Below are 27,452 nucleotides of genomic sequence, written 5' to 3' on the forward strand. Positions count from 1 at the left end.
TTCCTGAGATCACTTACTCAAAAAGCATTACTTTTCAGTTCACTGACTTTTCAAAAGTCTGCTTTTTTCTTTATTCCAAGTCTCTTGTGCTTTTCCCTTGCACATAAGTTAACTCCATGTGTCATTACCACTTTCAAACTACCTGCCCCTTCTGAATTTTCCACCAGTTCCTCCTTGTTTAAAGTCAGAAGTAGCAGCTTGGCTTCTTCTAGTAAGTTCTGTTTCTTATGTTGTGCTCAACAATCTTGATGGCCTGGTGGGGGGCTGCCAGTTTGCTTTTCCCACTGATGGGCAGCTGAGACATATCTACAGAGTAAAATACAGTGCTCTGAAACAGCGAGGTGAGCTGCGTCAGCACAGCTGTCCTCTGAATGGAGCACCAGCACTGAGCAGCTGGCTGCCACCTTCACCGACATGGGAGAACGTCTGTTCTCCAAGATGACTCTTGTCTCTTTCTCGAGAGCGATTTATACAGCATGCCGAAGCTGCTTGTTCAAATTGATAACTGTTGATCAGATCACAAGACCAAATGGTTTCCAGGAAACTCTTCCCTCAGAAATAATGTTTGCTTGCATATCCAGAAGCAGGACGGTGACTTCCAACTGGAGACAAATTTATTGTAAACTTCAGGTTTTAGCTGAGTCTGTTGGCAGGATGAATTGTTTATTTAGGACTTCCGCTCCAGTTTTCAACCCCATAAATTCCTCTTCAAAGTAAACATTTGAAAGCTTAAGTCCTTCCTGCACCTTATCCGTGTTAATGAATGTCTTGGTAAAACTGTCTGAAAATCTTCCGGTCCCTGATAGTGTCTGATCAGTCCCTGGTCAGCCCACTGCCCTTTTTGTCTGGTCTGGATAAATCTCCAAATACTGTTCAGAATTCTTGTGGCTGTCTTTACTTTCTGCAAATTCTCTGTCTCACACAGGTTCACCAAGGATCAGCAGAGTTGAACAGGAATGCCAGGCACTGTAAAAGCCATTTCAGAGCTCATACCAGGGCTGCAGTGGAGGTTGGTGGAGGCATAAATTCTGTTGACTCTGGTGTAATCCACAAGTCTTGTTTCTCTGTCACAGAGAAATCCAGGTGCCTGTCTCTCCAGGGAAAGTTCTGCCTCTTCTTGCAGCCGAAGCGCTGTCCCGCTTCCCAGCTGTGTGGGCACGCTGCTACCACAGATATCTCTGCAAAAAGCACAGAGCTCTGCTTCACTTAGTTTTTACCTGTTACCCCCCTGGTACTTTAGTAATTCCCTTACTTCACTAGACTGAAGATTTTAATTGATTCTTCCATTTAGCCTCAGTTAAGGCCCATCAGCTTTAACCTATTCTGTGGTTACATTTAGAGGAAAGACTTGCTTTGTGGTCACCAGTGATGATCTCCAGAGTAGCACTGTTACCAGTCAACAGTTACACACTACACTGTGCTGTGTTTGTTACCCGAGATAATATTTTGTCTCCTTCTCAACTTTTTGGATTCTTTCCACTCCACCTTTCAGAGGAGAATGTTTATAGGCACCTTTCTGATAAGTCCTTAGTGCCTCTCGTCCTTGGCATCCAGTCTACTTGATCTTGCCATGTCATAATACCCCTCCCTCAGTTTTCCATCTTCCTGGCAAAAGAAGGAGGAAGGAGGTGGAGGCAGATTCCATTCACCAGATATCAAGAGATGCCCGTATCTCGTCACCTGGAGTAGTCTCCCACAGGAGTACAGCCCTAAGGTCTTCCGCAATGAGTCAGTCCTGTTGTTAAAAAAGCTGAAAAGTACCATACAATCCTGGATTTTTGGTTAATTATACAAACTTTAAAACTTCCAATACATAAACTAAGTCAACTAAATTGATCAGTGGGAATAGCACATAATTTTCCTACTGATACCCTATTTGCATGTTTAGATAGACCATTTGCATGCACAGCACCATATAGTATGACTCAATCTACTGTTTGTTTTAAATGTTTAATGAGTTGTACCTTCTGGGCTGCTGTGTTTCACTCTCAACCAGTAAAAGCAGTAGGGTTACCAGTCTATTTGAGCTTATGAGTGCCCTCTGATGTGATAGATTCCAGAGAAACCTCCAGTTGCTTTCTCTCCAGCTTTAGTATTTCCTTCAATGTCAGTTGGAACTGCTTTATTCCCAAAAATATTATGAAAGAGCCGGGTAGTTCCCAGCTCAGTAAAGGCTTTGAAGATGCCTTTTGAGACAGTATTTTTGCACAAAGTATTGAATTCTGGATAAAACTCTTCATGCTCACGTTTGATTTTTGCATTGCATGAGTTCAAACACCATAACCAAAGGTGATAATTTATTTTTAAGTGTGTTTGAATGACAGTGAGGTCTTTGCAGGAAAGTACTGTCTGTCAAACCATTTAAGCCCTAGAATTATTACCACACTTGCAGTAACAGTGATTTCCTTTTGCATAGTTTAGGTAATCATTGCATAGCTTTTCTGTTCGAAGTATTTTGTAGGAGCTGAGGGTCCTCAATGACATATTAAATACCACTAAATCCCATAAGATCTGATATAAACTCTTCAGAGGAGGCATCCTTCTTTCTAAAATGTTCATAAAGTGTTGGGCACTACCATAGCTGTATGTTTTAAATCATTGTAATAACAATTAAATAAATGAGTATGTGTCATCTCAAGGCTTATGTTGTGAAATCCTGATTTTCCTTGGAGAAACCAGCCTGCTTCATGACCTAACAGGATGTGATAGTAGATAGTAGGGATAATAAAGCCGCCGTGTCATGATGAATACGCCCCACCTTGAAATGAGTAAAATTTAAATAATGTCAGAAGTTATTGATTAACCGAGGGTTGGGTAGGATTTAGCTGCTCTAGTAAAAGTTGACTATTCCATCTGAATGCTTGTTTTACTGAAGAGAAGAAGAGTTGCATCTTCCACGCTCAGACTAAGCAAAAATGGGCAGTTCACATGTGAGTAGTTATTTAATTTGGATTGTCAAGAATGCAACAATTTCCCAGCTTTACTTTTGTCCATTTTCACTTTGAATGGCATCAATATAGCTGCAAATTAAGATTTAAGCTCAAAATCTGCTTTAAGTGTGGATGGGAAACTTGTATGTAACTGGTAACGATGCTTAATTGCAGTACATTAATAATGAAACTATCACTATAATACACAGGTTCTGCATGTTTTAACGCTCACTGTGGCTTAGTTAAAAAGAGCAGCACTTCAATGTTGAGGAAAATAATTGATGCATAGTATGTAATGGGAAAACTAATTTGAGTTAGCAAATTTGTGTTGGAACATTCTGAACACTAAAATGATTCTGTAAAGATGTATGAAAACCTTCCTGTCCCAAAGGCCAGCACTTTCAAAATTTGTCTAAGTTTCTCACTGAGTAGTAGGGACGGAAGTAATCTCAATGTTTGGTGCTCACAAAAGGACCGGATTAAAATCCAGGTGTCAGTATTTACTACATCAAATTACAGTGTGAGTTTTAACTGAAAGAAATCTTATGAGGAGCAGCTGAGGGAACTGGGGCTGTTCAGCCTGGAGAAAAGGAGGCTTAGAGGAGACCTTATCAGTGTCTACAACTACTTGAAAGGAGGTTGTAGCATGGAGGGGGTTGGTCTCTTCTCCCAAGTAGCAAGTGATAGGATGAGAGGAAGTGGCCTCAAGTTGCATCAGGAGATGTTCAGATTGGATATTGGGAAAAATTTCTTCCCTGTAAGGGTTTTCAGGCACTGGAAGAGGCTGCCCAGGGAAGTGGTGGAGTCACCATCCCTGCAGGTGTTTAAAAGACGTGTAGATGCGGTCCTGACACTGGAGAGCCTTTCACTGGACACTACACTGAATGCAGTAAGAGCAAACATATTCAATTAAACTAGATAGTTGAGGTCCGTCTATGGCAAGAGAGATCACAGCACTGCATCTCAGGCACATTTAGCAGTTGCGTGAGTTCCATGCTGGACAAGATAGCCTGGAGTTGTGTTGCAGGCTTCAGTGGGAAGAGGTATGAGCCCATGCTGGAAGAGAATCCCATGATTCATCCCATGACTCATTTGGGAGTTGCATCATTCTTTGTCTCTAGGCAATTACAGGTAATCTTGGAGAAATGCCTACATCTGTAACAGCCTGAAGATACTAAATTCTTAACAGAGCTTTTCTACTGCAGTTTGTTCTTTCTCCTAATCTCGTGTTTTGCAACCACAGGTTCCATAAGTGTCTTATGCATTGTGTTTTTTAAACCTCCAGAGCAAGTCTTACAAACTCGCAGACGATATAAGGAAACCAACCGTAGGGGCTACCAGTTTGTCAGCAGATGAGCCAGTAAGCACCTTTTTTGTGAAGGATGAGAGGGGCACCGTGGTGTTGCAGCACCTGTTGCTGTGGTTTATGGTGGCTTTGGGAAGCACTGCAGTGCACGAAGGCAACTCCTCTTTCATGGGCAAGACTGGCACTGGAAAGCTGGGTTAAACTGGGTTGTTTCATTCTGTTGAGTTCAGCGTCTTTCCAAAATTTTGTTTGCTTTGAAATTTCAGAAGTGAATTTTTTTTTAATAGCCCAAATTCCACCAGGAGAAATATCAAATTAATCATCTGTGTGGAATGATGTATTTTATTTGGTTAAATTGGCTTAGGTTTTAAAACTGTTTTTAAAAGTTACCATTATTAAATCAAGTTTTCACTGAAAGCTAAGCATTGTTCAAAGAAAAGTTCCATTACATGGATGTTAAAATGGAACTTTTCAGCTACATTAAAATGTCTCATTTTAAAATGCTTTCATCAAAACTAATATCATCCTGAACACGTTGATTTGAAAAAAAAGTAACAAATCTTACTGAAAACAATACTTTGAATGAAAAATTTCCGACCAGCTCTAAAGTGTACCTTTCTCTTAAAAACTAAACTCTCAGTTAAGAGCTGCATCTCCTGCAACACTACAACTCCAAATCTGCATATTTCCACATGCTTTTTACTCTCTGAATTTGATCCGGTCACTTTTTCCACAATCAAAGGAAGTTTTTTACTGCACATCCTTAGAGCCTGGAAGTCTCTAATTATTTTCTCTGTTTGCAGCCTTGCATCAACCTTGTCTATATTTCTGCTGTCTTCAAAATTACCACAAGTAGAATCAATTCAGCTGAAAATCTGGGTAGTTGCTCTGCTGCAAGCGAGGTGCTTTGGGAATCGCAGCAATAATTTTGATGATACAATGGTTTGAAGTTTTATGGATTTTTGTCTTTTGTGAAATTGTGTAATTGTGTTTTTTAACCTTCTGTCTCTCAAGAATCCAAGAAGGTTCTTTATGCGTTATTCTGTTCTCTGTGATCTTTGTGACTTGAATTAATTTGGGGGATGGGCGAGTTCTTTGTTTTTAATTTAAATCACTTTTTGAGATTCTCTGTGACACCCTTGAGTTTCGTGTTCTCATTGTAAAGCAACCCAAACCTTCTGTAGGGAGCACTCGATAATGTAAGAAGAGGGTTGGCAGGTTGTTGTGGGCCAGATGGTTTGAGAACTTGAAGGTAAAAAATTTAAGTATAATCTGGAGAACACATCTGCCTGGGGCTTCTCTTGGGGATAAGCTCACAAGCACCACAAGGGCCTCTGTGTTGCCTGTACACATTTCTATCCTTGTAGAAATGTTTCCTTAGTACAAGCATCACTTACCACAGTGTCATTTTATTATCTCATCACAAAGCTGAACAATTGTTATTTGTTGCTTCCCCTGACAGACCAGTATTCAGTGACAGGCGATCTTGTTCTATCCCTGGCCACGAGCTCACAGGCGGCTGAAGACAGAAATATCTTCTTGTTCAGCCACCCAACACTGGAAGAGAGCTGTGGCAGATTCTTTACATTTTCATGGTCCCCTTTTATCCAGGACATTCGATGTTCCTATTAGGTCTCAGGCTGTCCTGTGAGTGCAGCTGCAGTAGGCGTTAACAAGCATCTATGCATGAAAAATTTATACTGCATTTGTGGCAAAAATTAAAATAAAGAAATAAATTAGAAATCTGAAGCATCAAAGGGTCATTACATTTATGTTGTATATAATGTAAATAGGCCAAACAATTCATTTTTCCAAAAACATTTAAAAATTTGAAATATCTGAACCCTAACATTTTTCTTTGTATACAACATTTTGAGTATAGTGTATTGGGTTTTGTTGTTGTTGCCCAGAAAAATTGCTCTGCCTTTATTGTTGGCTGTGACCACTGACTGGAGCAGTGGGCTGGTTACTGCTGCTCTGGGCGACTCGGCTGACCTGGGAGTATCTTGAGACCCTCCTCCACTAAAAAGGAGCTGGACACAGAGACCTCCAATTTTGGTGGACGTGGTTGGTTTGTCAGACACTAAACACACGATGCCTGTATAGTAACAGCCCTTGTATGTGTCTATGAATATGCACATAGTGTTTACATAATGCATCTTGCAGAGGGATGTTTTAAAAGCAATGAAACATTAGGGACCAAGGAGAGAAACGTAGTTTGGGGGCTTCCCTGGTGGGGTGCTACATTCCTCCAGTCCTTCTCCTTTTAAATAATTCAGTTTTAGCATACAAGAAAGAATCAGTGTGATGTTCCCAAAGATTGTCTATGTATTTCAACGCTGCATCGGTATACCTAGCTTCTGTGCTGGCATATACAAGAATTAACTTCAGCTCCATGAACATTAACTTACCAGAACTCATCACATGTCTTAGTTGAGGTGATAAGTGTACATTTTTTAATAAAATGTAAGAATGCTTATCTGTGCATCAGTATGCAAGTCGAAGATTTCGTATCTCAACTGAAAAAGAGATAGAATATGCTGGTTTTCAATCATTTTAGTTATCATTGTCCCTAAAGGCCCAAAGTGTTTTCCAACTAGCCATTATGGTCAATAAAATAAAAGTAGACAAATCAACCCCCCCACATAACAGAGAATTAATTATTCTGGGTGGGGAATTCTAGATTTGCTGCCCTGGGTGAAAAAAAGCCATTTGTTTGCTGTTTTTTGTGGCTTCCATTTTCAAGATAAATATTAAAGGGAAGCGATGTGAGGCATGACTTGTGCCTGAAGACAGGCATGACGTATCTGGAGGTTTATAGCATCCTGTCCTGCCTCAGCTTCAGCTGCCACACCAGGGGAGTCAGGTCCCCATCAACCCCATGTCACCTCTGCCCGCCCCACACAGGGGCTGAGTGCTCTGACTCAGCTCAGAGGCCTCTGTTTTTAAGCAGGAGTATCAAGCCCTCTAGGAATAAAAGCTGCAGTTTTACAACATGGGTGTTCCCGCTGCATGTTACCTCTGATTTTAAGAGTAATCTGCATTGAGTTCCACCAGCCACAGGCGGGTTTGGACACATTAGAACTGGGCAGTGTAAAATTCATCCGTGAGAGAACCCTCCAAACATATTTTTTCCTTTTAATTGTGGGCTTCTCTATCATGGTGATCAGCATGAATAAATTAAGTGGATAAAAAAAATGACCATAAGTTATTATGAGATGGTATATTAACAGCTACTTAAAAACAGGACATTGCAGGACAGAGGTAGTTTTAATTTTGCAGTTTAATTAACTGGCAGAGCAATTCACTTCGTTGTTGCCACCTGTTTATAATAGGAAAAATAAATACAATTAATTCTATTAGGATCTTGTCACTGTAGTTTTAGTCTCAGATGTGAAAAATAAGGTTATTTGCACCTCTCAGTTTGGAAAGAGGCACTGAGTCGTTGCAAAGGCTGTTGAGTAACACGGTCTAACCTACATGCCTTACATATATTGTATTATCCAATATAGACTTCACAGAGAAATTGTTTTGTTCTTGACAGCAACAAACTGCCAGCAACAAGCTGGCCTGGTGGTCCGTGTTGCTGTCATACGGCTGTTAGACCCAAAACAGCTGCAAGGACTTGGGGCAGTGACAACCTGGCTGGCAGGGGGCGGGTGGCATTCGGAGACGCCGATACCATTCTCCAAGCAGTCACGGAGGCAGATGGCAATTTTCCAGTTGCATATTGTGTTTGAATGAGAAAATTACTCAAACAAACAAAGGTGACAGGTAGGTTTTACAGAGCAGCAGAGGAATAAGCCTCACGGTCAAAAGGACACATGTAGTCCTTAAGGTAGCGCTTGCCAATTGACATACGTCAACAAGGTGTTTATCAACCACACCTTTTTATTACCTGAGCAGAAACCCTGGTGCTTGCTGATATTGCCCTACGGCCAACATGCCACAGCTGTTCACTTCTATTTGTTTTTAGATGTTAGCGCCCATCTACTCTGACCTGTGTGCTGAAAGCCTTTACATTTCTCATTAATTCCTACCTGAATAATTGAGACCAATTATTTGAATTTTACTGAAGAGGCACTTGAAGAACGTCTTTCTTTGATGCAATGACGATAGGAGATAGCGAACCCACTATCTACTAATGATGAGGTATCCTCACCCATGACCAGCAGTTAGGTGAGACCTGACCTTGCCTACCAGTAATTCCTCTTTGTTTCTTTTGCTTCTCCACTATATTAAAGAGCTCTAATATTTGGAAGATTTTTCTCATGGAGGCATCTGTACACTGAAATGAAATGGGCTTTATCTGTTTTTCTACCATTTCTGATTGATGGTCTGGAGCTTTCTGAGCAAGTCACCTTTTCATAATATAAGAACATACCTTATATAGCATTAGGAGGCTGTGACTATTCTTGTTCTGCTCATACCTTCTGCTATGGTCCAAAAGCTGACCCAGTTGAAAAGGACCTTAGGTAGCATTACAATAGGTTGAAAAATGTTTTATGACTGGAAATACCTGTTTCAGTAAATCAGACTATTGATTAAGTACGAAAGTAGCATCGTGTTTTCAATCTGTCTTTGGAAGCAGATCAGAATCAAAATCCAGCAGCCTACTCCCATGTTTATTCTTGTATTTTATTCTTAGTACAAGGAAGTGCTTTGAAATGAGTGATGCGATTTGAGCTGTTTGTCACTAAGACTGTCCCTTTGGGTGGGAGGTCAGGGTTTATTCTGCTAACAGGATGTTATTGTGACAACGTGTGACTAGAAGACTGAAAACCACCAGGTCTAAGACAAAGTGCCTATTTTATTTTTTTCCTATCCAGTATTGTCTGTCTAGTTAACCTTGGATTCCAGTTGCATGATAGCTCATTAAAGGCTTCTGCCAAGATAAATAATTAATCTTCAGTATATGTGCGTTGATAAAATATTAATCATGTAGGCGCTCATTTGCCAAAAGCTGTCTTCTGTGATTGTAGCGTATTAGATACAGTTTAACTGATGAGATGAACATCCCAGTCCTGTTGTTTACTAAGTTAACAAGGTGACTAGATGGTTTGGGACATTTTTTGATAGACAGAAAATAAATTTTCCTCCTCTCCACACAAGTGAAGAATACAGAAAATCATAGAATTGGAAAGCATCTCGAGATGTCAGCTCACTTATCCATTGCCTACAGCAGGACCAGCTCTGCCCCAACCAGTCCTGACAGCTCTGGCAGTGCTGAGCTGGAGGACAACTGGTTCATCAGCTGGAGAGGAGGCTCCCCGACGGTCTTTGAACTGGCGTTTCAGTGCCTGTGCACTGTGAGAACTGAGAAATCTCCACAGCTTCCACAGTTTCTGATCTAGAATGGTTTTTCAATTGTTTTGGCTTGTCTGTTGGTTTTTTCTGGCATTCCTGTACTCACCTTGGGGACATTATGGATTGTTTGGGGCTTGGTTTCTTGAAGAGACAGGATGAATGATAGTACACTATGGACATAGCTAAAAATATTTGGACAACTGCTGGACAACTTTTAGATTAATTGTCCAGCAGGATGTTAGTCTCAAAATCATTAGGTGCCTGTCAAGTTTCTTGAAAATCTTGAGAAGAGAGAGATTGTATTAGAAATCCCTTGAACAAAAGACTGAGGCATGAGCTCAACCCTTAGAGGACACCAGAGAATCCACAGGGTGAGGGGCCATTACTCCTGTGCCCATCAGAGGAATTGCTTCAGCTGCAGTAGGCAGCAGGGGCACCAAAATCAGCCAGACGAGAGATGTCAGTCCGTAGGAAACCAGGCAGAGAGGTTTCTGGTGCCATCCTGCTCTCTAGAAAGGAAAGCTCAGATTGTTGTGTGGTGGAACTGGTTTGTGTAATTCTTTCTAAAACCTTGCTTTTCTCCAATGCATTTTTGTAAATATAATTAAATATATGTAAAAAATAAGAGAAGTGGTGAAATAGCTGTGGCATGATTCTGTTGCCCACCTCCAGTAACCACTGGTGATGCCCTCGGGTATGTGAGATATCTGCAGCAGGTTGACAGATGCAGGTCCCACAGGAGAGCACTCATTTCTGACAGACAGTGGGCACCTTACCCTGGGGCATCTCTAACAGCACCAGATACCTACACTTAGACAACCGAACATTGCCCTAAATTTCATTCCAGACCCCACTCGTGTGTAGTAGTCAGGGCTGTACAGAGCGTGGCTGGGTCAGTCTGCCCTGTCTACGTGCTGCCATTTTGAGATTTAATTTTTATTTCTGTTGAGCAAAAGAAAAATGAAAACAGCAATTGAAAGAGAGGCCTGGAATTAGACATGCACTAAATAAAGCACATAAAATGGACCTGGCAAAAATGAAGACTGGGGTAAGCACTCAACATCCCTGCATCAGTTTTAGAGCTCTGCCCGTAGCTATTAGACCTGCATTTTCACTGCTCTGGTCAGCAGACACATTCCTGCTGGCTCTTCCTAATAATTTACTTTTAAGGGTCTGCATCTGCGTTTATCTGTGTGCATTATCAGCATTGATCTGTGTCAGAGCTGCAGTGGGTGAGCACTGTCAGCAGCAGCCATCCTTTCTGTTTTGATGGTGCTTCTTCACAAACCTCTGTTCCCCAGAATGGTTGTGGCATCTCCTTGAGATGATGGAAATGAAAAAATAGTGATTGCTCAGCTGTATTATCAGATATTTTCAGGTAGGGTACATTGCTGTCTTTTGCAATACAGGAAGCTACTTGGTGTGCTCATGGTAGCATTTCTTCTGTTCTTGTCTACTGACAAATGAGCACTTTGTATCTACTACAAGCTTAATTGTCTTTAGCTCAAGGAAGATACTAAATTTTGTCTTCAGAAGTATCTGCAATGTGTTGCAATATCCAGCCAATTCTAACTACTGATGTCTTGGATCCACCAGAGCTCTAATTTCCCCCTTTCTGCTTCGCCCCCCCAAAACCAGCCCCTTTCTTCATTTTGCTGACCTTTTTGTTAAACTGTTTATTCGTGCACCATAAGGGGTCCACATGCTGAAAGATCAAAAAAGAGTCTCCAAATGCTTCTCTAAGCATTGCACACCATCTTCAACTATAAATTCATCTTACATCCCCTTAAAACGCAATTTACAATAGGAAAAACTACTTGGTGTGCTTTACAACAAGGTAGAAGTGTTAGTTTTAGATTAGTTATAATCTATCCAGTTTAATAAAAATAAATCTGTGGCAATTCTAGCCAAAGCTGCAAAGGAAAACAATTGTTACTTCCAATATGTTTGAGTGAGGCAAAACCTGTTTGACCTAAGGAACACTCTTGGCAGAAAAACAAACAAGTGGACATAGGCCACAGGACACAGGCTGGAAGTGAAAAGAGGGTTTCTTACCACCAGAATTCTGGTTACGCTAAGTAATGTAGAAGTATTGGAAAGAAATGTAGAAGAAAATGAAGTAACAGAGTAGATGGAGCTGGACCAATTTATGGGAGCAAGTTCCCTTGCATCCTCTGTCCAGCTGCAAAGTTTGTATGCAGTCTCTCCGTCTGAAATTTCAGACTCCGCATCATGTTATCACCAAAACTGCTATAACACTTGTAAGTCATTAACTACTCAAATCTAATCTAAGATCCTAACTCTAAAACAATAACTATATTGAAGTGACTCTGCCCGTATTACAAATGTTACATCAATCTCTTTTGCCATTTAACCCTTGCAGGAAAAGCCACCTGTCAAAATCCACAGGGTAGGAAGCAGCACAGTTCTGAAACAGCTCTCCCTCTCCTGCGTGGGAAGGCTGCATCAGTGGGCAAGATCAAGGCTGGGATCAGTAGGTGGTCAATTTTAACCAGGATTTTCTTGATGACTCAGAAGTTGGCCTTGGCAGTCACCTACCCAGACTATCAGATTTCCTGTCCATAAAGCTGATGGTGGTATTATACATGATACTACAAGAATGATATCTCCCAGGCACGTCATTTAATGTCTTACAGTGATCTATTTGAAGATGGAGACTTTAGCAGAGCTGACTCAATAGATTCTTCTGAGGCTTTAAAACAAACATCCTGAGTAGCATAAGAAACAGTCCTGCCCTTCCACATGTTTTTCCTTTGAAAAGAAATTTGCTTCTTTATGTCTTTATGAATCACCATAAACCCACAATGTTATTTTAGTCACTGGTGCTACCATTTTCCTGCCGGCTGCAACTGTGCTACACACAAACACAACAGCCGCAATGACAAGTTGCACCCAGGAGTTAGAGACTGGCTAAAGCAGCAGTGTCAAACTCATTTTCATCAGAGGCCAGGTGTAAAAGTAGGAGTAGTTATATTTATGCAGTCCTAAAATTACATTGGGCCCTTGGAAGGCAACCGTGAGGCTGATGTGGCTCCCAATGAAAATGAGTTTGACACCCCTGGGCTAAAACCTGAGCAGAACTGATCAGCCATCAGGACATGAGAGAGCAAACCACTCTCCCAAAGTCCTGTGGTGACATTACCAGGACCAGGTGCATCTGTGACAGGGTTGGGGCAGAAGAAGCTCCAGAGGCGACAGCAGCAGCACAAGGGCAAAACCCCCAGCCCAGCACTGCTGGTGGGTAAGGCAGAGCAGAGTACAAACCTTTGGATTTGTGTAGGTGTTTTTGTCCAGACTGAAGGACTGAAAAGTGGGAGGGAATGCCAGACAAAGCCTTTTTCCTCCCACTTCTCACTGTTGCATCTTCTGTCCCAGGTCAGAAGGCATGAAACTGGAGCAACAGTTCTTAACTCACATTGCTGAAGTGAATTTGAGGGACTATAAATCAGAATAGCATTTGGATAGTATGAAGTAGTCAAATCTACGCATTTGATCTGCTAGCACTTTTCTTTGTGTTTTATGCTCCAGAACTGTCTGGGTTTTTGCTGATTTTTCAGCCACTTGCCTGATCCTTACCCTCATAATGAAATGCTTTGCAAACAACTCTAGAATAATTTCAGTACTGACTGCCTAACAAAGACAGCAGGATCAACTATGTGAGTGGCACAAACATCATCTGAAAATGGAAAATAGTGATAGCTTAATGTCACCATAATTTACTTCGTTCAGATATTGTATGTACCCTGTTCCTACAAACAGCTGCTTCCCACACGGCACAGTGTAAGGGTGGGATGGTCTCCTCCAGCTTGCAGTGTCCATTAGAATTGCCACAGGTGCTAGAAGTAGTTATAAGCACATTACCCAGCATAGTGGTAACTGGCAATCTGAACAGTCGTGTGTTAAATTATGGGCTGAAGTATTGAAAACACTTTGCATGTTAAATGTGGTATTAGGAGAGGGGAAACCATGCTGGCACCACGCACTGCTGTCTGCGGACGCACACAATTGAAGGAGCAGCAGAGCATCCTCCTGGGTGCTACGCCACGATGCTCAGTATATCCACCATGTGCTGAGGAGCATCCAGACCACAGTCCTTGCATCAACACCATGCCTGTATGACTCTCCAGGAAAGCAGCCCATTGTGCCAGCACCATTGGCATCCTGGGGCTGTATAACCAGAGTAGACTTGCATTTTATTGGAGGATCCCATTATTCTGTTCCCAAAAACTCATTACCGAGTTTGGTCGGTTGTTTGTTCTGGTGTTACAGGGAACAAAGGTGAATTCTCACAGGAATGAAAATGGGGGTGTAGCATATACATCAGAAAATAAAAAAGAAATTCGAGCTGCTTAAATTTCAAGCTTTTTGTGCAAAAAGATATCTTTTCTATATGATACCATCAACAGGGAAGCATGTATACCCTGACATAATAGAAAAACATTAATGCAATTCATTTTGGATAAAGACAGTGATCAGTGCATCTGTTTTCTAACTTTATGCTTTTCCCTTTCTTTTGACAAAATTCCTGAGAAATGTGAAGATCATTAAATAAAGTATCCCACTAGAGAGAGCTGCTTAGAGTTACTAGAGATTAGTTACTTATATGCATCTATTTCCACCTTATTGGAAAGGTTTAGAGAAGCGCGTGTCTGTGTGTTAGAGCATACAGTGGGTTACATGTTTACAAGCGACGTTTGTGATAATGGTGTGGTAATGAAAGTGTTACTTTGTGCTGTAGAGACTGGGAGAAGTTATTACATTATTATTGTACCTCACTAATTGCTGTTGTAAAAATAACTTTCCATTTCTGTGAGATGGCTGTACTGCAGCAGCTACCATTAGCAGTACGTTGTATCCTCGTTGCTAACTGCAATAGAAGAGCCAGGTACCTAAATGGTCTTTATCACAAAGGTACATTAGTAAAGCAGCATAGGGACAGGATTTGAGTATTATCCTTGAGGAAAGACCCTTTGTTTTTTGACAGAGAGCTGCTTTATCCAGAGCTGTAGCTCTTCCACCAGAACTAGTAGATAGCAGCACAAAGCTTTTGAAGAATACAGACAAACAGACTTCCAGGCTTTATCTATACTCGTAAATAAAATGGGTCGTTCTCTGGCCAGATGGGTACATGGCAGAGCATGGCCCACAGCCCTATGGCTAAATTCTCTTTATCCCACAAGCAGAAGGATCTTGTGCCTGATGTCTTTCAGGAATCGTCTCTGCCCTGTGCTGTCCCCAAAGACAAGAAGGCTCATCAGCCATTTAACCTCTTCTGCTCTTCAGCAGAGTGCTGTGCCCTGGGGTGTCATAACCCCTAATTAGCAGCAGTGGGGAGCCAGTGCTTGGCAGCTCTGCAGAGCGAGTAGCCTGATCAACATGTTGCTCTTTGAATGGAAATGCCAGAGCTTGCAATGCCCACTTAGACCCCCTGAGCAGGTGGCATGCATGTACTTCTAATTGATTAAGAGCCTAGGACCTGTTTTCCAGTTTTATTTTAGAGCTGAGGCATTTAAAAGCTCTAGTTCATTAAATTACAGGGGCTGATAACGCTGCTGTCCTGCTGGTCTCAGATACTTCTGCCCTTGTGTAAGAAAGAGCAGAACAGAGGGTGTACCAGCATTTCAGCTTTTGTGATTCATAGCTTGGGAACAGGCATGGTTTTGTGTTTATGTTGATACATCAGGCTGTAAACTGCTGCTGCAGCTGAGGACTTTGAGTTATTATCCCTGATAGATTTAGCTCAAAGTAACCACATATACTATTTTGCCAAAAACAAACACAGAAAAAAATAAACCCACCAGGTTAATTGTGTTACATATCTCCAATTATCGTGTTTGCATGAATGCATCAATGCAAAGAAGGGTTTGCAGGACCACTTTTTTTCAGGGGATTGTGATTGTAATCTTCTAGTACTTACAAATGTACTGCAGAGATGGGGCATGGTCCTGTATGCATCTGATAAGGCATTTATATTGGTCTGGTTTAAAAGTGGTGCAAACAAATAATATTTGATCTGTCATGAAGATGCCTAGTATAAAGTTATTACCTTTAATTTATTTGAATAACCCTGAACTGGTAGAACAAAGCTATATAGAATCAGCACCCTGTGTCATGTGGTGACAGCTATTTGTGGATCCATTGTAGGAGTCCTAGTGAACTTCATGGTTAAGATAGCAAGAACTTGGCCCAAACCACTGCCATTTAAAAAGAGCCACGTGAAATTGTTTCCCATGTGTCTGTTGTGTCTCTGTTTTCCTAGTCAACCAGTAAACGCCATCATCAAGGTTTTGATGCAGACCGAGACGCCAAGAAAATCCATAGTGCCTGCAAAGGAGCGGGTAAGAAAGATTGTGTTTTTTGTACAAAGGACAATTCAAGATTATTAAGAGCATATACATAAACCTAGGTCAGAACAACTGTTTTGACCAGTTTCAGGTAATCCTTATGCTTTCTGTCCCTTACTAACTCAAATAACATGCACGCCCATGAAGTTTTATACAATTAAGATAAATGGGAGGGGAAGCCAGTTTCTTCCTCGAAGACTGGTAAGATCTAGTTTGATAATGGCTTGGCTCCAGAGGATTGGGATAAACACGGTGTTTGCTTCCTGCAATAGGAACATGAAGCTGTCAAGGCTGATATGACAGTCATGGTGTCCAGCTAGTCTGGTCAGATTAGAGTCATAGTTAAATGTCCTTTCCCAGGCCTTCAAGAAACAATCAAAACCATCACCATCTCCATATGCTCATCAGGCTGAGAGAGTTGGGGTTGTTAGCCCAGAGAAGAGAAGCCTCAGGGGAGACCTTATTGCAGCCTTTCAGTATTCAAAAGGGACCTCTAAGAAAGATGGGGACAGAATTTTTAGCAGGCTCTATTGCGATAGGACAGGAGGTAGTGGTTTTAAGATAAAGGAAGAGAGATTCAGGCTAGACATGAGGAAGTAATTTTTTACAATGAGGGTGGCGAAGCACTGGCCCAGGTTGCCCAGAGAGGTGGTGGATGCCCCATCCCTGGAGACATTCGAGGCCAGGCTGGATGGGGCTCTGAGCAACCTGATTTGGTTGAAGATGTCCCTGCTCATTGCAGGGGGTTGGACTGGATGAGCTTTGAAGGTCCCTTCCATCCCAAACTATTCTATGATTCTATGATCAGAGCCCGCTGCAGCTCCGTAGCTGAAAGGTATATATGATGCTCCTCAATTTGCATTGTTGATTTTTAACCAAAAATACTTGCTCCCACTGCCTTCTAAGATAGTTTAAAGTAAGCTGGCTGATTTGTTCACTCATGTGAATGAGGAATGCACAGTGTTCGTGGGATCCTCAGGTCCATGGAGGTCACAATGTCCATCAGAGAGAGAACATCCAGACAGCACATGAGAGTAACGAGTTATTAATTCACTCCAGGCATTTGCACAGTAAACATGCATTTAAGCATTTCTTCCTGGTATAACAATGACACTCAGAATCAGCTAGTTAAGTGCTGAATTTTGGGAACTGCTCTTATCCTATTAACTGAGCCCCCTCAAGTCAGTTCCTCAGAGGACTCTCCTACTGAGAGTTTAACCCCATGCTGTCAGATAGGGGTTCTTTTTCTTCTAAAATTGGATCAGGCCTTCTGCCTCTGTTCTAAGCAGGAAGAAATTGACAAGGTGCCCTAAACTTGTCCTGTATGTACCTGGTGGCGATAGGCAGAGATAAAAACACATCAGCTGCTGCTGAATGCCAGTATCATTTGTGGTTTTATCCTTGGTACTGGTAGCTCCTTGGAAACCCTTGTTAATCCCTGCTCCTGAGAACCTATGGTAGGCACGGCACAAGGCCTAGTAGGTGGACACAACAAGTAGAAGACCACAAGGAGAGCATGGAGCAGTGTCCAGCAGGATGACATGCATGCATCAGCAGACCTTCCATACAGCTTGATGCCTTTGATCTGCCATCTAAACCCTTTATATGCTATGGGCATTCTGGCAGTGCCCATCACATGCAGGTCATAGGTCTCTCCTAATAGACATTCTCCATTTCAGTACTTGTCTTGAAGAAATAGTGCCTGAGGCAAGCTGCTGGCTCTCAGCTGGAAGTGCGCCAGGACACGTCTGTTAATGCAATAGCTGCTCTATTGTGTCTTTTGGGCATCCAAGTAACATCACTGCGGTCCTGTCTCCTTAGCCACAAACGTAACAAATGCCTTCCAGCAGCTTTGTTTAGTGCAAACATCTGTTTATATGGCTGAGGGCAAGAGAAGTACAAGGACAAGGTCATTGCATTTAGTAAGCTGCTTCCAACCGTTGCATAAGGTACAGCTCAAAGCTCCCCGAGGGTTTTCTCCTAGAGGGGTGCTGGGTGTTTAATTCTGCCAGGAGATGCAGCTGCTGTGGTGCCCATCACTGGGGCACTTCATGCTCCCGCTTCACTCACTTTTGCCAAGCAAAACAGCATTAGCAGAGACTCAGACCATGAAGGCTGGTTCCTGCTCCTCTTCCTGGCTCCGCTTAGTGCAAAGCACAACTTGTTTTGTACAGGCTGTACATTCGGGCTGTGGGCTAATGAAGCTGATTTAAACACATCCTCTCCCCCCACGCCCTTCGTTCTGTTGTGTTGACACAAGTGTTTTCACATGCTTCATGAGGTGGATCTGGTGGTTGATCCCTCGGGACTACGCAAATGAGCATTTCCCCCCAAAACTTGTATGTCAGCCTATGGGCACTGGCATAACCGTGATTTTAGGGGCAGTGTCAGACCCCAAACAAAAGACTCAGTTTTCCTGATAAAATATGGGCAGCACAAGATGGTGAATGTTCATTTTATGATCTCAACAGTGTAGCTGATTACAGTTAAATATATTCTCAAAAGAATCTTAGATGCTACCAATGCTAAAGTTGGCACCAGTGGCGGCATATGAATAGCAATTTTTTTTCCCTTTACAGATAATGTTTTCTTTAGATTTCTGATGAAGTAACTCCTATGCACAACTTCTCTTTCAGGAACAGATGAAAAGAAAATTATTGAAGTCTTGTCAAGTCGAACATCAGAGCAGAGACAACAGATAAAACAGAAGTACAAGGCTCTGTATAACAAGGTATTCCAAAATAAATGGCCTCTCTGTTTCAAACTGCATGCCTGACAGAAATACAGCCTACAGGCCTCTGCTTTTGAAAATATCAAGAGCACATTGGATTCAAGGAAGACACCAGTTAGTTTCTGATTCAGCAATTCATTTTATCATCTCCTAAAATACCAATCATATTTCTAATTTTAGGACTCAGAGTCTTCTTGAAATCAGCCTTAGCCAGATCAGAGCATTTTAATAAAAGTTGGGAGAGCTAGAAAATAATTAATAACTGAAAAAATATTTCAGCTTGTGTTCATCTTCAGCACATTCAGAAGAAGGAGTTAATGTAAAAGGGAAATTTTGACTCAGAACCCCTCTCAGCCGAGGTGCAAATTCACAGGAACTATTTGATCTTACATCATTATATTTTTGTTCGGTTCAATAGATGTAGTATTGATTTCTTCCAGTGATGGAGTAGAATTCACGTTGCAAAACTAAGAAGTCTCTTTGGGTGCTTGATTTCTGGAGGAGAAAACATAGGCTGCCTTAAGGATTTTGCATGTAAGAAAGAAAAGGTTCCAGTATATTATTTGGGTAAACAGCTGAATCCTGCTGCATTGTACAGTTTTGCTCTCCTGCTGCTCTAGGAAGCAAAGTTCATGGTGCACATTGGTGTCAGGCTCTGGCTTTAATAGACTGAGCGTTGATTTGTGATTGTGTAGAAGGGTATTTAAGAACAATAGATTTAAAACTGGGCTTCTCGTTTGTTGTTCTGAACTTGTCAAGTACTTCCCGTACTACAGGAAATGTTAACTGCAGATAAGGCTTCAAATAAATCATCTGTCGGCGTCATAAGTGTGCTTACACTAGCAAGTCTTTCTCCACAGTCATGCTAAATTTTGTATTAGTAGATCATATCACAGAAGGTCGATATTTTAATTTTGGTTTTTGGGGTTTGTTGGTTGGTTGGTTTGGGTGGAAAAAAATGCTGATTGCTTGGCACCAAATCACTTTGTAGAGTTTTGTTACTTTTCCCAGTAAGTTGATTTTAACCAAAACTGGAAGAGAAGTTTGGTAAGTTTGATCCCCTCTGTTGCAGCTCTTTCAAAGCAGGAAGTTTCTGTGTTGTGTTTCAGAGTAAATTCTCTGTTTGCATTCAGTTAAACAAGAAAGAGTCAAAACTGGACTGATACTGGCTGGTATTTGAAGATAGGACAATCATTTCATTCAATCTGAAACAAATATTTTTAGGGAATTTATTTAAAAAAAAAAAAAGCTCCGTGTATTTAAAGGCTTTTTTACATTTTTGTCCCTTTTTGGTGCAGAAGAAGCCTTGATATCATTAAATTCCTCAAAACAAATTGAGAAACCATCTTATCTCACCTCAACTTTTGCACTAACCCTTCCGACTGCCCCTGCAGGATATGGAAGAGGTCCTGAAGGGAGACCTGAGCGGCAATTTCGAAAAGGCTGTGCTGGCTCTGCTGGACCTGCCCTGCGAGTACGAGGCCCGAGAGCTTCGGAAGGCCATGAAGGGCGCTGGGACGGATGAGTCGCTGCTGATCGAGATTCTCTGCTCACGGAACAATAAGGTTGGGACACCAGGCATGACCTTCCTTAGGTAGCAGGGCGAAGAGCTCACCAAGAGCATCCTCCAGGGAGGAGGAGGAAGGATCACACCAGCTTCCGTGGCTGAAATGTTGTCAGTGGTTGGAGCTGTAAGGTTACAATACCAGGACTGAAACTCTCGGGGGAGTTAAGAGCAATACAGTTCAAATTCCTTCCTTGGGCTGACTCATATCTGACATGGATGGCACGGGGGAAACACTGATGATGGAAAAATCCCAAGGTGCCTGTTAAAGGTGGCTCTGACAGGGTGGAGGTGGCTCCTACCAGGTACAGGAACGTGATCCTCTTCAAAAAGCCCTTAGCTTATACCTGAAGGCAGGTGAAACCAGAAGGACACCTGCACAAATCAGGCATCCCTTGGAATGCTGTCCTGACCCAGGCTGGGTCGGAGTCGTGTCTCTGCAGGGAGTGCCAGCATGAGGGGGAATGGGAATTTGGCTTCTGCCTCCACACCAGCTATGCCTCAAGCAACACAGGCATGGTACTGACTTACTGGGGGGTTATTTGCTTGTTTATTTATTAAATCCATCTATTTTTATTGATTTATAAATATTTCCCTTGTTTATCTATTTGCCTACTTATTTATTTACTTCATTTGTTTGCTTAGGAAATTGTAAACATAAAGGCGGCATATAAACGGCGTAAGTAGTATTGTCTTTCAAACATCTTCATTTAAAGCCTTTAGCACTGGGTAAACCCTCACAGATTTCTGGTTTTTTCTCCACAGTCTTTGATAGGGATCTAGAGTCTGATGTTAAAAGTGACACGAGTGGCTCCCTAAAGAAGATATTAGTCACTGTGTTAGAGGTAAGGCTGGGGGCTTTCTTCTTATGCATCTACCTGTTCTGTATCCTGTATAGCCTGGGTTACCATAGTAAGTATTAGCTGATATTATTCATTCTGCTGCTTCCCACCAGTGGAAAAATACCCACAAAAGATGGCAGAAAGCAGAAACAAAGAACAAGCCTGGTGGAAAGGGACCTCTGGAGCTCCTCTGGGCCAGCCCTCCTCAGAGCATGGCTAACTCCAAACTCAGATCAGGTTTTCCTCTGATTTTTTTTCTGCTCCAGACACATGCTGGCTGGGGGAGGGAGCAGGAGCCCCCATGGGATGTCATGGAGGCTGTGGACACGGGGGACCAGCAGACCACCCAGCTGCAGGGGAGCATCCCCAGGGTATGGTCTAATGCCCTGTAGCTGCCCAGCCCCGATAGTCCCATCCTGCTCCAGGGGCATCTGAGTCACCATCTCATAAGGGTGCCAGCACAGAGCAAGTAAAACAAGGAGGTAAACACTACCATACTCCTTTATGAGGACAGGCTGAGGGAGTTGGGGTTGTTCAGCCTAGAGAAGAGGAGGCTCTGGAGAGACCTTATTGCGGCCTTTCAGTGCTTAAAAGGGACCTAAAGAAGGATGGGGACAGACTTTTTAGCAGGATTTGTTACAGCAGGACAAGGGGTTTTAAGGAAAAGGAGGAGAATTCAGGCTAGACATGAGGAAGAAATTTTTTACAATGACGGTGGTGAAACACTGGCCCAGGTTGCCCAGAGAGGTGGTAGACGCCCCATTCCTGGAGACAGCCCAGGCCAGGCTGGACCGGGCTTTGAGCAACCTGATCTGGTTGAAGATGTCCCTGCTTATGGCAGGGGATTGGACTAGATGAGCTTTGAAAGTCCCTTCCAACCCAAACTATTTATGATTCTATCACACAGGCTTTACCTCTGAAGTCAGCAAACCAAGGGCAGTGATAAATGTGAACAGACCCTTCAAAGTTCTACGAGATCTCATCATGTCCCAGTACTAGGAGCTGCCAGCAGATGGCAGCAAAAGTATAACCAAAATGTTTGTAAGGGCCACGGGCTGACAATCTTCCCTTCCACTCGGAAATGCCACCAGCATTTGGTCTGTTGGGTTTTTTTTACTGTCATGTCCTTTCCTGCAGGCAACCCGAGATGAGACTCAACAGGTCAATGCAGAACTCGCTGAGCAAGATGCCACAGATTTGTATAAAGTAAGTGCAATTATGGAAACATCTCCATTTGCCTGGTGTTGCCCAGCAAGGGCTGCCTCAGGTGACTGAACACACCAAGTATGGGGCAATGCCGGTGTAAAGAGATGAGCGAGGGGGGCACGGGTTGGAGACTGGTGGATCAAGGGCTCTGGCTGAATTTTTGTCTCTATTGTGAAGAAACAAGCACTTAAAAAAAAATAACATGCAATCTTTAAGGCAGGAGAAGGCCGCTGGGGAACAGAGGAGCTGGCTTTCAATGTGGTCTTAGCAAAGAGGAGCTATAGTCAGCTGAGAGCTACTTTTCAAGCCTATGAGAAGGTGAGTTACTCTCTTTTGCATTGTGTAGGGTCCAACATGTTGTTTGCAGACCCTAAAACAACATGCAGAGCAAGCAATCCCTTATTTGCCATTTTTAAACTACTGAATGCTTTAAGAATCTTAGAAAAACATTTCTATGTGACTGAATCCTGACCTTACAGAAAGACACATGGGGGATAAAAGCTGTACCTTCTGCCAGTGAAGAACCTATTCCCCTTCATAACCCAACATAACATCCAGCCAAATCAATGTCATGATGTAGTTTCCTTCCCACAGCTGCACAATGGTGGGTGTCCTCACCTCTGCAAGAGGACCAGCAAAGGGACAGGTTCACAAACTGCCCTGAGGCAGGGTTTTGCTTTTCTGGGCTTTTCCTCTCCTTCTCCAAAACAGAGGCCAGCAAAGTCTCTCATCCTGATGCCCCTGCTTCATTGGCTGGGCAGAGGAACATCTCCAGCCTCTTCTTCTCAGCCCATGCTGGGCTGGCAGCCTGTGCAGGTACTTCACTGTAATTACCTCTGTCTTCAAGCATAAGGCAAAGTAGGTAGCAGGATCCCAGCTGTCTGATACTTCTCCCTGTGTCACCCACAAGGCATATTTTACTTATGTCTGGACCTGGAACTACCCTCCACTGAGACGTCTCACCTGGAAATGACCTGTGAAAGTCAAAGGAATGGGAGATCCAAGGTCCTCCTCCTGGCAGCGAGGTGGAAGCTCAGCAGAGACGTTTGTTCTCAGGAGAGTGTCCCCCCTCCAGCCTCATAGTCCTGAGCTTCCCGAGGATGACTTGGAGTTCAGCTGTAACCCTAGGCACTGAAGATGAAAAAAACTCCAGTCAAGGCCATATTTCAGTGTCAGCACAATAAGGAACCCGTAGTTGGAAAAATGTTTGCAGCTTAATCCAAGTTTTGGTTTGTTGCTGGCAAGAGAACAAAATCAGTCACTAACTGATACTCTCTCCCTCAGAGTGGTCCAAACCCTGGGGGTTCCATTCAATGCTTCAACAGCCAAGCTACCTTGGCTTTTTGATTCCTAATCCAAGAAGATCAGGTTGCCCAAGCCAATCCACCACATCCTGCCTGGCTATATTTGAAGTAGAAGTGGGCCAGGATTAGAGCCATGCAAACATCAGAGCTGCTCTGCATTTGGAAAGATAAATAGGGCCAGATCTAAACCTTCCCACTTTGTATTCTCCTAGCTCTGACCTAGAAGTCCACTAGAGTCTTGAACCATGCAGGGCCATCCTGATGTTCAAAACAGAGCAAAGCAGAAGGCTTTGAGGTTCACGAAGTTCACAAAAGTCAGGATAAACTCTCTTTTGAAGTGGCAGTCTGTTTTTCCCCTTTTCTACAGAATAATACAAAAGCTTGGAAACAACTTCAGTGCTTGTAAACTTCCCATGAAAAGCCAAAGACAATAAGTAACAAAACTTCGTAGAGCTGGTAAAGTTCCAAAACTTATCATTTCTGTGGGAACCATCCAGAGCCTTTGATAAAGAAGTTAAAGGAAACTCAAATAGTTTCTCCTGACTAGGGGTCGTTCAAGAAGAAGCTGCAGCTTCTTTGTCCTAGAAGCCCTCAGGTACATGAGACTGCTTGATTTAGGTTGTCTCTTTGTGCCTTACCTGGCCACCTAGACCTTCTTCTCTTGGTACCAGTGGATCTGTGAGCACTTACACCAGAGGAGAACTTAATTTGCCCTTTAATTACTCCCTTGGAAAGTCTCTAAAGGATCTGAATTGGCCTTTTGCCATTGGATCCTAAATCTGATGCTGGTTTTATGGCAGTAGGGTGACATGTACTGACAGGGTCTGATGTTTTCTTTTGGTTGTCCTCGTAGGTGTGTGGGAAGGACATAGAAGAATCCATTAAAAGTGAGACATCTGGAGATCTGGAGAAGGCTTATCTCACTCTTGGTAAGATAAATAAAAAAATAAAGTGGCAAGAGCTTTGTTTACTAATTCTTGCCATCATTTGACATTTGCTTTGGAGAGGTTGTGTACAGCCTGGTGACAGACATTGAAATAGCCCTAAACTGAGCTGGCATATCTGCCAGGAAAAGAAGAGCCAGTTTTCAGTAGTGATTTAGGGACTTTGTTTTAGAATTAAATTTGCTAGACACAGCTTCTCTCCACACAGCTAAATTATTTGCCCTCTAACACAGGGTGGCCACCTCCAAGCTGCCCCTGAGGCCACAGCTGTTGATAACTTCCAGCGGACGCCTTGGCACCGTCAGAAGTGTGTTAGCCAGTCACCACAAAAATGTACAGGGTCCTCCACAGCAATTTAGCTTTGGGGATGTCTGTGGCGGGTATTTGAGCCTGTGCCCTGGCTCTGGTTGTCTTACTGGTATTGCTGTTATCCATCTGGACCTGGGCTGTCCCAAATCTTGCCCCTGTGAGCTGTGGAGTGAGCAACTACCCCAAGAATAAATGGGCAAGAGGAACTCCAGAGGGGTAAATGCTTTTTTTCATTCATTTCAGTTTCCCTGTGGAATGACAGAGCACTCGGTGCTGATAACTGTGTAAAATGCTTTACCTGTGGAGAAATGTACGTCCCCGTTCAGACTCCGAGACTTCTCCTTGCATACTGATAGGGGACCAGCCACAGAATGAAAGCCCTGCCAGCTCGTATGTCTGAGTGTAAACTCTAGAGAGTTTCCTCTGTTTCTTCATTATTTATTTCTTTCTCGTTGAAGGTGTATCACAAAGTGTAAATATACAAATATAATGAAGTGTCTTACTGTTTTCTCTAGTCAGCTGTGCCAAAGACTGCCCAGGTTACTTCGCCACACTTCTGCACAAGTCGATGAAAGGAGCTGGGACTGATGAAGAGACCTTGATTCGTGTCCTTGTGACCAGGGCTGAGGTAGGGTACCCCGTGACCTGTAGTACCTCACATGAGCTCTGGGAGAAATACAAATGTAGAGGGTATGGAGTGAGTCCTGGTAGGTCATGTGCTCAGTCAACCCATTTCAGCACAATGACATCAGTGGCCACACTCTGCTTTTGTACCCAGGCAACTCTAATTTTGATATTGCATGTATATCTGCTTTCAAAAGAACTAAACCAGAAAGCATACAGGCAATCTCAAGTGGAGTCAACTGTAACTGCTTAAAACTAACCCCATGGGGAGGTCTGGCCCCAGCAGGAGGTGTAAAAGTAAATTCCTAGTTAAGCAATGATAAAGCAGCAGTTCTCAAATTGAGAATTTCTTATAAACATATGTTGCTAATTGTCTCTGGTTCCAGCTGGGAAAAACAGATGGGGAGGAGGGGAGAAAAATGAGGAGCCAAAGGAGATAATTGTCATTTTAAAAAGCAGAAAACTGTACAAGACATTTGAGATCTTAAACACAGTCTTTAAGTTTTTCTTCCTTGTAAGCTGTGTAGGCTGTAACCCCAGGGCTGTTCCAGCCTTGACAAAGAGGAGGAGTCAGTCACAGGGACGAGGAGAGTATATTTCTCAATGACTGGCAGTGTGAGAAATGAAGCTCCAGGGCAATCTCTCTGTCAAGACACAGTCCAATCATGATAATATTTAAACCCTCCCAGTGATAGAGATCAGAACTGCGCCATGGGTGCCTTTTCATGGGAAAGCTCCAGACAAGGCGTTTAATTCTTCCTCATAGTAACTAGAAAACTGCTTCTGTGCGTAGAACTAAACTCTGTTTTAGCCATACTCCTGGAAGTGCCTCTTTCCCCGCTTCCACCAGGGACTGGTCTCAAGAGCTTGCAGCGATCTGTGTGAGTTTGTCCAGTACCAAGCACTGGGCAGAGGTGCCCCAGCCACCCTGGCACAGCTCTCCACACAGGCCCATATCCCTCTCTGCAGCTCACGTCCCCTCATCACACCATCTGACATGGGCTTACCTCAAATCCGAATGTTAAGCTAAAAGTCCTCCAAGAGTTCTAGACCTCCTGCTTTCTCCTTTCCTTCTCCCACCAGGTGTGCTGGGCCTTGGATCAGACCCCAAGGCTGCTGGTAGGGCAGGGCATATTGCTCAAAGCACGTCCCACTCTTCTAACAAGGCTCTTGGTGTCTCCTCAGAGTGACCTGCCAGCCATAAAGGAGAAGTTCCAGCAAATGTACAAGAAGTCGTTAGCTGAAGCTGTCCGATCTGATACCTCTGGGGACTTCAGGAAGTTGCTGCTGGCTATTTTGCACTAAAAAGCCATCAAGAATGAAGAGGCATGCTGAGCAGCCACCTCTTGATTAGTTTCCAAAATAGCACACAAAAAATGTGGCATTAAGCACAAAGAAAAAAATCCAATTTATTTTCTTTCCAGCTGGGAAATGTGTTGCCAAGTAATGCTGGATGTGAGGTTTATGTTATGGCTATCTCGCAAAATGTCCTTAAGCAATAAAGACATGTTAAAAAAAACCTAAATCTAAATTGACCTCTTTGCATTTGTATATGTGAAAGAATCTTCTGTCATTGTTTCTTCTGGGTAGATTTGCTGTCTTTCATTCTGGAGATAAACTCTGTTCTTTCCCCAGTTTGATGAGTCCCATGTCATGCCTTTACAGTCCTGCCAAGAGAAAACGGATAGTAATTTCTTCCCAGCCCATTATCGCAGCTCTTTAAACAACCTGAGGGCTGTAAATTAATGATTTAAGTCAAGCCCTGATTAAAATCCTGCTATCAACAGGGAAGGTCAGAATGATTTCTCTGTCTGTGAGTTGCCCTGTCAGCATAGTCACCTCCTAAATTATCCCCTGAGGGAGATAAGGACTTGCAGTCCCCATCGGCACCAGCTCCTGAGATGTGGTAGGAGCATAGCTGGGAAAGAGATGGGGCTTTGTGAGGTGGACCTGTCAGGCAGGGAAATGCTGTTCCCACGGAGGCAAACATGGCCTCAGGACAGCTGCATGGTCTCCATCC

General features: G+C 42.9%; 1 protein-coding gene across 1 annotated transcript; it reads left to right on the forward strand.

Annotated features, from left to right (window-relative positions):
• The first annotated feature begins 2,836 nt into the window (after window positions 1–2,836).
• ANXA13 (annexin A13) lies at window positions 2,837–26,917 on the forward strand. Its single transcript, XM_065832082.2, has 11 exons — window positions 2,837–2,930; window positions 15,824–15,902; window positions 18,545–18,639; window positions 20,034–20,204; window positions 20,849–20,882; window positions 20,969–21,048; window positions 22,183–22,251; window positions 22,468–22,569; window positions 24,409–24,484; window positions 25,324–25,436; window positions 26,618–26,917. Exons 1-11 carry the CDS (start codon window positions 2,916–2,918, stop codon window positions 26,735–26,737), a joined length of 954 nt encoding a protein of 317 aa, XP_065688154.1. The 5' UTR covers window positions 2,837–2,915; the 3' UTR covers window positions 26,738–26,917.
• Window positions 26,918–27,452: the final 535 nt, after the last annotated feature.

Source organism: Patagioenas fasciata, chromosome 2 (genome assembly GCF_037038585.1).
Source record: "Patagioenas fasciata isolate bPatFas1 chromosome 2, bPatFas1.hap1, whole genome shotgun sequence".
Taxonomy (NCBI): domain Eukaryota; kingdom Metazoa; phylum Chordata; class Aves; order Columbiformes; family Columbidae; genus Patagioenas; species Patagioenas fasciata.